Below are 11,290 nucleotides of genomic sequence, written 5' to 3'. Positions count from 1 at the left end.
TATTATTGCAAGAAGAAATGTAGCCAGTAAGTGCTGATCAATGTTAATCCTTTTACTATAATTTTGTTAATTTAGTTGTTAACCCTCTGCTATAAGTTGTGAATGTTAGAAAGAAATATGTTATTATACATTTTTAAGATGTTAACGTTTAATATTTATCTGTTAACCCTCTTGTATAAGTTGCGAACGTTACTAGCAGCTTGTTATGTTTCAAAGTTTAGATGTTAACTTTTATGATTTAGCTTTTAACCCTCTGCTATAAGTTGTTATTCCAAATAGAATATGTTATGTTTTAGCTTTTAGATGTTAACTTGGATCATTTACGTGTTAACCCTCTTCCTAACCATATTTTAATGCTTTTTAGGAATTTGGATGTCATTGTAACTATGAATAGCACGATTACGAGGACGAAACTCCTTTACTTGATCCGGGGAGGAAGGGTCGATGACAAAGTAACTTGCATCTTTAAACACGTGTTATGGTGAATCATTATGATTTGAAAGAATAACTTTTATATTTTTATGGCAGGTAACCGAGCCGCTATTAGATAGAATATAGTCATGATTACAGAAGCCTGAGAACTCCACTATAAACAAGCAGTATGGGATTGTGTCATTATTTTTCTGCGTAATCTTGTTACTCAAAATCCTCAACTTTGAATATTACAGCTTATGGATAGCATGTTGTAAATTATAGTTAATATGTTACTTGTTATAGTTATCATGGTTCATTTATAGTTAACACGTTGCAGGTTGTAGTTAACATGTGTTTATTAAAGTTCATGTGTTACATGTTACAGTTAACAATGTTCATATTATAGTTAATATGTAACCAGTTATAGTTATCATTTTTTATGTAATAGTTAAAATGTAAATTATTATGATTAACATGTTACGTGTTATGGATAACATGTTACATATTACCTTAAGTTGCATCGTTAAAAATTAATACGTTAGCATGATAAATAACTGCTCCTGTTTATTGTCTTATTTTTGTAAAACAACATTCACTCTATGGAGACCATCCTGATCTTTAGCAATTATATGAAGTTTTTATACAAAAGCATATTGCCGCTGGCTGATCAATTCTCACTGTCCCAATTGTTCGTCATGACCATTGGTATTTTGTCGAAGTTAGATTGGATGAAAATGTTGTTTTACACTATAGCTCGTCAACTCACAGTTCTTACCTTGAGCCTATTAATAAAATTATCAACTTCATTGACCATATGAAGGCCACATTTGATCCTGATAAAGTTTGGATGACATATCAATATAAGGTAATCCCATGCGAGAATGTATGTTACAAATGAACTCTATCACTTTATTAAAGAATTTTTGCCAACATAAACTAACCACAAATAAGTTTTATATTTTGTGATTTGTAGCTATGACTGTGGAATATATGTTTACCTTTATGTACGAGCTATTCTCCAAAAAGGTGATGTACTGCATGTTACACCTATTGATAATTCGTCGGATGTAGTACGTACAAGGCTTACAGTGGAGCTGATAATAGAAGGTCCGAAATTAAAAAAGCTCAGTGGCACACTAGATGCGGATGACCCAGAATTAAAGGGGAGTGCATCAACCACAGTTGTAAAGGCCGAGGAAGAATCTTAGCTAGACAAAAAAATAATCTTTAACTTTTGTTTGTATAACTTATCCAAATTTGTGGGGTGTAATGTGATACTTATATGCTACTCTTTGTAGATTAACATTAACTTATCTAGTTATAACTATATTTATAAAATGTTTTCTGATTTCTGTATTGTATTTAACAAGAACATGTTATAAGTTATGGTTAACATGTTATAGGATATTGTCAACATCTTACATGTTATGGTTAACAGGGCAGAGATTACAGTTAATAGGACACTAATTTTTGTTAACAGTAAACTTTTATAGTTAATAGGATAACAGTGTTGGTTAACAGATTATAGATAACAGTTAACAAATTATGGATTATAGTTAACAGTTCACGGATTACGATTATCAATTTACTAGTTAAGGTTAACATGCTACGTATTATGGTTAACATATTAAATGAGAACGTTCACACATGAGCGTGATATAGAACCGCTGCATGTTACAGTTTACTCTAAGGAAACACAGTTAACATATTAATGAGACAGTAAATTTGTACAACATTTATATATCACATTCTGGTTACAGTTCATATATATATATAGCTATGAATTTTAGTTTATATATATATATATATAGCTATTACATACATACAAAAGTGTTTCACATCCCTAATATCAATCAGTGATCGGTTCGTTGCCCACATCCCTAATATCAATCAGCGATCGGTTCATTGCCCAAAAGTGTTTCACATCCCTAATATCAATCAACGATCGGTTCGTTGCAAGTTGCTTAGTTGTGACCTTCGGCGTGGCATCGAGAGCATTTCAAAGGCCGTTTGTAAACTGTTCTATTGTTGATACACCATGTTCTATTTCTCCCCTTTCTTTTGGTAGTATGTGGTGAAAGTAGCTCGATCTCATCTTTTGGCACACTACACTTCTCAAAATCTGGTATGGGATAAAGAATTGGCTCATAAGTCCTTTTAAATGCTTCTATAGACATAAACCAATCGTAATATTGGTAAATATCTCTCTTCATATACCAGATGATTGCACATGCATGTTTACAAGGAATTCGCATGACGTCCCAAGCCCGACGAGTGCATGTATTCTTCTCCAAATCAACCAATGTAGTTTTATGGGATTGCACTTTAAATATGTCATTTGCAGCTTGTTTAACATCCAATAGACGACATTTATCTATATTTTTTTTAAGCACTACATCTGCTTTTCGACAGAGAGATCCACCCCATTTATCTAGAAGTACCCAGCGATTATTGATAAACACGTAAAATATGCATTATCTTAGTGTGTTTTAAGCATGATTTACGAGTGTTTAATGCATATTTCGTGTTTAGATCGAGGATACTGCTGTGGTTTGTGTTCTTATATGTAGGTATTGGCTCAAGATTGAAAGATTTGATGATCGTTGGAAGTTTTACAAGAGTTTGAAGCAACAACAAGATTTTGAAGGCATAGTTCGTGAAGAAAATGGATGCACGAGTATGAAGAACTGGAATTTCGACCATGATGCAGTTTGAATCAAGAAAAACTCAAAAGATGAAAGTTGTAGATCTCTTCAACAGGATTCCAATGCAACTTGAATCACCTCATTCTGAGGTCGGACGCAAAAGTTATAGCTAAAATACCGAAAACTGAAGAAATAAGCACAAAATCAGCAAACCAGCCCCTACCACACCCTGGTGTGGTGCAGACCACACCGGTGGCGCGGGAATTAGTTATTTTCCAGATTTTTATAGACATATAAATAGATGTTTTGACTTAGGGTTTTGGAGATCTTTTGTTATGTTCTTTTAGCCATCAACTAGCAACTATTTTGGAGTTCAAGTATTGAAGAAAGACACTAATTTCTTGTGCAAGATTGGATTGCAAGTTTTGATTTTGAAGATCTCAATTGAAAGAAGGGTTAATTCTTTCCTCTCTTTGATTTATTTCTTCTTATGATTGATTTGCATAATTATTGGATGTATTCTCTTATTCCAATCATGTGTGAGTAGATTTCTTGTCTAGGGTTGGGAAAGAACCCAACTTTTTGGTGATTGATGATGAATTAATATATGTTCTTGGTGAAAGTTTAGATCTTTAAACTTAATTTCTTGTGTTTTAATCTTGTTGATTCGCTTGATCACCGTATTAGCAATCATAGGTAATTAATTGAAGGACTGAAAGGTGAAGATTAATACCGGATCTCTAGAAATTAAGCAGGGAGCTCGAACCACGAAAGTAGGCTAGATTCCTTGGGGATTTGATTTGGATTAGCATAAAGCTTAATGGGTTTAATTTAATCTTGATTCCACGAAAGTAGGTTAATTGAGATTGATTAAGCACGATCTTTAGACCTTGAAAGAGGCTTTAGATTAATTTAGGCTAATTCACCCTTTCTAGATTAAACCAACACCAAGAATTGAAATAATTCATCATTGAACACCTAAGTTGTGGTGATAACCCAATCCTAGTCCTTCATTATATTGAATTCCATCCGATTAGTTGTTTATTTTATTTCTTTTATTAAATCTCTTCTAATTTACTCATTGATTTAGCTAGTCGAATAACGTGAGATTTGGTAATTAACCCTAGTCCTTGTGGGATCGACCTTGATAGCTACAACGAATCCGTGCGCTTGCGGATTTTGCCCATCAAGTTTTTGGCGCCGTTGCCGGGGACTACGGTGTTAATATTGAGTACTTACGTTATTAAGCTAGACTAGATTTTTTTTTTATTTTTCTTTGCTTCTCACTTTCTTTTATGCAAGGGAATCAAACAGAAGTAAACGACGAAAACAATCCTGAACTATCGGTGACTCTTGCAAACATAAGAAGGTCTATAAGGGAGCAAAGGAACACAGAACAAGCTACGATGGGAGATCAAAATCAGCTTCTTAAGGATTTCGCAGCCCCAAATGCTCAAGGCACACAGTCAAGCATTACAAGGCCCAATGTTGAAGCTAATAACTTTGAGCTGAAACCATCACTGCTCTCAATGGTTCAACAGAATCAGTTTGGAGGAGGTGCTACTGAAGACCCGAACCTCCACCTATCGATTTTCTTGGAGTATTGCGACACTTTGAAACTTAATGGAGTGACCAATGATGCTATTCGACTTAGATTATTTCCGTTCTCTCTAAGGGACAAGGCTAGGGCTTGGTTGCACTCATTGCCAGCTGGGTCCATCACCACTTGGGATCAATTGTCCAGAGTATTTCTTGCAAAGTATTTTCCTCCAAGTAAAACAGCACAGATGAGGAACCAGATCACAAGCTTTGTACAGAAGGAAGGAGAGTCACTTTATGAAGCTTGGGAACGCTACAAGGAATTATTGAGGATGTGCCCTCACCATGGACTGGAGAAGTGGTTAATTGTTCACACCTTCTACAACGGGCTCACTTACAACACACGGATGACTGTTGATGCTGCTGCAGGAGGAGCTTTGATGAACAAAACAATAGACGAGGCATACACTCTCATTGAAGACATGGCTCAGAATCACTATCAATGGGCGAACGAGCGTGCTCCTCAGACATCAAAAGGAGGCAAGTATGAAATAGATGCTTTAGACCATATATCCTCTAAAGTTGATGCTTTATTTAAGAAAGTTGAAGGTTTGAGTATTAATTCTGTGGCGTCTACTTCAATTTCATGTGAGATATGTGGCTATGTGGGTCATTCTGCACTTCAATGTCAATTAGGAAACCCCCCATCCATTGATACTTCTGGTAATGAGCAAGTTAACTATGTTAATAACTTTAATCAGAAGGGAGACCCATTCTCCAATACTTATAATCCGGGGTGGAGGAATCATCCTAATTTTTCTTATAGAAACCCACCTGGAAATCCCATGCCTGCATCTAATTTTGGTCCACCTGGTTTTCGTGCTCCTCAATCCAATTTCCCTTCTCAAAAGTCAAATTTGGAAAATATGATGGAGAAGTTTGTGACGACTCAATCAAAATTGAATGAAGAGTTTAAGCAGCAACAACAAACCACGAATGAGGTGGTGAAACAATTGGCCTCTAAGATGGATTCCCTAGCTACGCATAACAAGATGTTAGAGACACAAATCACCCAATTGGCACAAAATGTTAGCTCTTCCTCTAGGCCTTCAGGCATGCTACCTGGACAACCCGAGACAAATCCCAGGAGTCATGTGAATGCTATAACTCTTAGAAGTGGAAAACAATATGAGGGACCCAAGATGAAGGAAAATGATGGGGTGGATGGTCATCATGAAGAAAAAAATGAAAATGTGATAGATGTGGATAATGAGACCCAAACGCAAGAAGAAGAAAAAGTTGAAAAATATGTGGCCCCCGCTCCTTACAAGCCTCCTCTACCATTTCCCCAAAGGTTAGCTAAGGCTAAGTTAGAAAAGCAGTTCGGAAAATTCTTGGAGATTTTAAAAAAATTGCACATCAATATCCCGTTCACTGAAGCTATCTCTCAAATGCCTTCATATGCTAAGTTCTTGAAAGAGATCCTATCCAATAAAAGGAAGTTGGAAGAATACGAGACTGTGGCCCTTACTGAGGAGTGTAGTGCTATCATCCAGAATAAGCTGCCTCCTAAGCTTAAGGATCCAGGTTCATTTTCTATTCCTTGTGTTATTGGTAATGTCTCTATTAACCGTGCTTTGTGTGATTTAGGTGCAAGCGTAAGTTTGATGCCAATGTCCATCTATAAGAAGCTTGGCATAGGAGATTTGAAGCCAACCACGATATCACTCCAACTGGCGGATCGATCGGTAAAATATCCGGTAGGTATACTTGAAGATGTACCTATCCAGGTCGGTAAGTTCTTTATCCCGGTCGATTTCGTTATCTTGGAAATAGAAGAAGATTCTAACATTCCAATTATTTTAGGAAGACCCTTCCTTGCTACTGCAGGTGCTATAATCGATGTTAAAAATGGAAGGCTCTCTCTAAATATTGGAGGGGAGACGGTAGAATTTGATTTAAGTAATACTATGAAACTCCCTCTAACTGATAAAATTTGTTACAGGGTCGACGTCATTGACAAGTGTACACATGAGCAAATTGCAAACAATAACTCAGCTGATCCACTTGAGAAATGTTTGGTAAGTGATGGTTCAATAAATGATGAAGACCCCGAGGTAGCCGCGTATGCTCAATCTTTAGAATCAACATCAGCTGCTCCACTTCGAAATGCAAAGCTTGAAAGATTGATGCTAGAGCCAAAAGGTTCTATTTGTGAAGAGGATAATGCACCAAAGGTAGAATTAAAACCCCTCCCTTCCTCTTTAAGGTATGAATTTCTTGGCCCTGATTTTACTTATCCTGTGATTGTGAATGCATGTCTGAATGAAAATGAAACTGATAAGTTGCTTAGAACACTTAGGATGCATCGCAAGGTCATAGGATACACCATGAACGACATTAAGGGAATTAATCCATCAATTTGCATGCATAGAATTCTCTTGGAAGATGATCATAAACCCTCTATAGAACACCAACGTAGATTAAATCCTAACATGAAAGAAGTGGTTAAAAAGGAAGTGCTTAAGCTACTAGATTCTGGGGTAATCTATCCTATTTCTGATAGTGAATGGGTTAGCCCGGTTCATGTGGTTCCTAAAAAGGGAGGTGTGACCGTAGTTAAGAATGCAAATAACGAACTTATCCCTACTAGGACGGTTACGGGTTGGAGGATGTGTATTGATTATAGGAAATTGAACAAGGCAACCCGAAAAGATCATTTTCCACTTCCCTTTATAGACCAGATGTTGGAAAGGTTGGCTAGGCATTCATATTTTTGTTATTTAGATGGCTATTCGGGATTTTTCCAAATTCCTATCCATCCTAGTGACCAGGAAAAGACCACTTTTACCTGTCCCTATGGGACCTTTGCTTATAGGCGCATGCCTTTTGGTCTTTGCAATGCCCCCGCCACTTTTCAACGATGTATGATGGCCATTTTCTCTGATTTTATAGAGGATATTATGGACGTGTTTATGGATGACTTCTCCGTGTATGGAACTACTTTTGATGGTTGTTTATCTAACTTGTCTCGAGTTTTGCAGCGTTGCGAAGAAGTTAATTTAGTCCTAAACTGGGAGAAATGCCACTTTATGGTAAGGGATGGAATAGTTTTAGGGCACAAGGTGTCTGAGCGTGGAATTGAGGTTGATCGATCAAAAGTGGAAGTCATTGAAAAATTGCCTCCACCAACGTCGGTTAGGGGAGTAAGAAGTTTCTTGGGACATGCCGGTTTCTATCGGCGTTTCATCAAAGATTTCTCAAAAATTTCAAAACCCTTAACTAACCTTCTTCTTAAAGATGCTACCTTTGATTTCACTGATGAATGTCTTGATGCTTTTTGCAGGTTGAAAGAAGCATTGATAACAGCTCCTATTATGCAACCGCCGGACTGGAATCTCCCATTTGAAGTCATGACTGATGCAAGTGATTATGCGGTTGGTGCTGTGTTGGGCCAAAGGAAGAACAAGATAGTTCATGCAATTTATTATGCTAGTCGCACTCTTGATGAAGCCCAAGTTAACTACGCTACCACTGAAAAGGAGCTATTAGCAGTTGTATTCGCCTTTGACAAGTTCAGGTCTTACTTAGTGGGGTCCAAAGTCATCGTTTATACCGACCACTCCGCCATCAAATATCTTTTGAGCAAGCAAGATGCCAAGCCTAGGTTGATCCGATGGATACTACTTTTGCAAGAATTTGACCTAGAGATCAAGGACAAGAAAGGGACGGAAAATTTGGTGGCAGACCATTTGTCGAGGATGAAGCAAGAATCACATGATAAGGAGGAGGATGAACTACCGATCGATGACTCTTTCCCAGATGATCAGTTGTTAGCCATTGAAAGATTGGATGCACCATGGTATGCGGACTTCGTCAATTACATAGTGTGTGGAGTCTTGCCTCCGGATCTGAGCTATCAACAGAAGAAGAAGTTCTTTGCTGACTTGAAGTATTATTTTTGGGATGAACCGTTTCTATACAAACGGTGTGTTGATGGGATGTTCAGAAGGTGTATTCCTGAAGATGAGGTTGCCAGTATTCTCCATCATTGCCACTCATCTTCCTACGGAGGACATGCAAGCACTTCAAAGACAGTTGCAAAAGTTCTACAATCAGGTTTCTATTGGCCGAGTCTTTTCCGGGATGCAAGACAGTTTGTGATATCTTGTGATAGTTGTCAGAGGACCGGGAATATTTCGAAGCGACATGAGACGCCTTTACACTCCATCTTGGAAATTGAGGTCTTTGATGTGTGGGGCATAGATTTCATGGGACCGTTTCCGTCATCGTGTAACAACAAGTTCATTTTAGTGGCGGTGGACTACGTCTCCAAGTGGGTAGAAGCGATAGCATCCCCCACCAACCATGCTAAAGTAGTTGTGAATCTATTCAAGAACGTCATTCTTCCAATGTTTGGGGTGCTATGGACGGTAATTAGTGATGGCGGTTCACACTTCATAGAAATAAAATTCGAAGCTCTCTTAAGACAATATGGGGTCACTCATAAAGTTGCCACGCCATATCATCCTCAAACTAGTGGTCAAGTGGAAGTTTCGAATCGTGAAATTAAGAGTATTTTGGAGAAAACAGTTAATCGTTCAAGAAAGGATTGGTCTATGAAACTCACAGATGCCTTATGGGCCTATCGAACTGCATACAAAACGCCCATAGGTATGACACCATTCAAATTGGTATATGGCAAATCGTGTCACCTCCAAGTTGAGTTAGAGCACAAGGCATATTGGGCTATCAAACTCCTAAATTTTGATATGAAGACCGCAGGTGAGAAAAGAAAGCTTCAACTTCATGAGCTAGATGAGCTACGATTAGATTCCTATGAGAATGCTCGCATTTATAAAGAAAAGACTAAACGATGGCACGAGTTAATGTTCGCCATCAAACACGCCGGCTTGCAAGTCTTTAACTCTATCCTGTACAATCGGTTAGTTGAACGTGTCACCCTCATCAAGAGAGCACCGTTCCTATCAAACACCCTCAGGAACTCACCAGAAATCACAACGTTGCTTCCATCTTCAGTCATCTGACCAAGGCTGATAATGTTAGATTTCAAACTTGGAATGTAATATACCTCAGGTAGTAGCCTTTGATCGCCGTTGTTGCACTGAAAGAGGATAGAGCCTTTCCCCTTGATCTCTACCGCGGATCCATCACCAAACTTGACGGTTCCCTTGATGTTCTCGTCGAGCTCCTTGAACTTGTCTCGGTGGCCAGTCATATGGTTGCTAGCTCCATTGTCTAGGTACCAAGTGTTGTTGTCAACATGTGCCTCCCCCGCTGTAAGTAAATCCGGCATCACCTTCTCCTCATTAAGCAAAATGACACTTGACGATTCCTCTAACATAGCCATCATCAAGGTTGGCTCCTCGTCATATGCACGGGTGAGATGAGCCTCCTGTTCATGGTTGCGGCGTTGCTTGTGACACTCCGACTGAAAGTGCCCGTATACTCCGCAATTGAAGCATTTAATGTTGGACTTGTCTCGACCACCGCTTGTGCTACTCTCCCCCTCCTGGCGAGCTGCACCTCCATGGCCGAAACCACCTCCTGGACGTCCTCCTCTGCCGCCGAAGCCGCCTCGGCCTGCCTGGCCGCCGTGCTCCCCTCCGCGGCCTCCGTGGTACTGCTGTCCGCTGCCGTGGTACTGCTGTCCGCTGCCGTGGTACTGCTGTCCGCTGCCGTGGTACTGCTGTCCGCCTCGGCCTCTTTGGCCACGGCCACGCCCACGACCGGCCCCGCGACCTCGTCCTCGACCGCTGCCATCATTGGTTGTAGGTGTTGAGAGGAAGCCTCCGCCGTTCTTCTTGCTCCTTGCTTGCCACTCCGCATGCGTCAACAATAGGTGATCATCGACGTTGTTTCGAAAAACACGTGCCCTCTCCTCGTGGGCTTTGAGGCGCCCGATCGCCTCCTCGAGTGTCATGTCGTCGATGTCCCCGAACTGTTCAATCGTGGAGACGATAGTAAGGAATCTCTCCGGTACCGCCCGAAGTAGCTTTCTGACGACGTAGTTCTCCTCCATCTCGCCGCCTAAAGCCCGGATCTTGTTGACGACTCCTGTCAACTTCGTCGAAAAATCGTCGACGTTGTCATTCTCCTTCATCCGGAGAAGTTCGAACTCGGACTTCAAGGTCTGCACCTTCGCGTTCCTCACACGATCCGCTCCTAGGTGCATTGTTTTCAGCGTCTCCCATGCCTCTTTTGCCGTTTGCTTCTCTGCGATCACCATCAAAGTCTCTTCAGGAATCCCCTGGTAGATGGCCGCCAACGCCATCTGATCCTTCCTGTGTTCCACGGACGCGCCTGCCGCGGGCTCAATGGCATCCCACACGTCTTGAGCCTTCATGTAGACTTTCATCTTGATCGCCCACGAAGCATAGTTGTCCCTCGATAACGTCGGGTATTGAAGAGTGAGCGAACCCACCTTGGTCGTCATCTTCTCCGAACTCGTCATCTCTTCAGATCTTGGTTGGTACTTAGGCATACACCGCTCTGATACCACTTGTTGGCTACCGATCAGGATCGGCCAGAAAAACAGACCTGAAACTGAGTTAGAAACTTTCAAGGTGAATGGGCAACGATTGAAGCACTACATTGTAGGGGAACAACACGAGAAAGGGGTCACTTATACCCTTTCCGATCCCCCTTCGTCGGATAATTAAGCGCAAAAA

At 40.1% G+C, this 11,290-nt stretch overlaps 2 protein-coding genes across 2 annotated transcripts; one reads left to right on the top strand and one right to left on the bottom strand.

The window, feature by feature from the left end:
* LOC109823154 lies at positions 4,466-6,005 on the top strand. The gene is made up of 2 exons (XM_020389440.1): positions 4,466-5,952; positions 5,999-6,005. Exons 1-2 carry the CDS (start codon positions 4,466-4,468, stop codon positions 6,003-6,005), a joined length of 1,494 nt encoding a protein of 497 aa, XP_020245029.1.
* On the bottom strand, positions 9,454-11,073 carry LOC109823153. The gene has a single exon (XM_020389439.1). It carries the CDS (start codon positions 11,071-11,073, stop codon positions 9,454-9,456), a length of 1,620 nt encoding a protein of 539 aa, XP_020245028.1.

This window comes from Asparagus officinalis, chromosome 9 (genome assembly GCF_001876935.1).
Source record: "Asparagus officinalis chromosome 9, Aspof.V1, whole genome shotgun sequence".
Lineage (NCBI taxonomy): Eukaryota > Viridiplantae > Streptophyta > Magnoliopsida > Asparagales > Asparagaceae > Asparagus > Asparagus officinalis.
Note: the sequence above shows the minus strand (reverse complement) of the source record. Positions and strands in the feature narration are given on the sequence as shown.

Excerpts from the sequence above, each read along its gene's own strand:
- LOC109823154 (XM_020389440.1), top strand. The coding sequence starts at position 4,466 with ATGGGAGATCAAAATCAGCTTCTTAAGGATTTCGCAGCCCCAAATGCT.
- LOC109823153 (XM_020389439.1), bottom strand. The coding sequence starts at position 11,073 with ATGACGAGTTCGGAGAAGATGACGACCAAGGTGGGTTCGCTCACTCTT.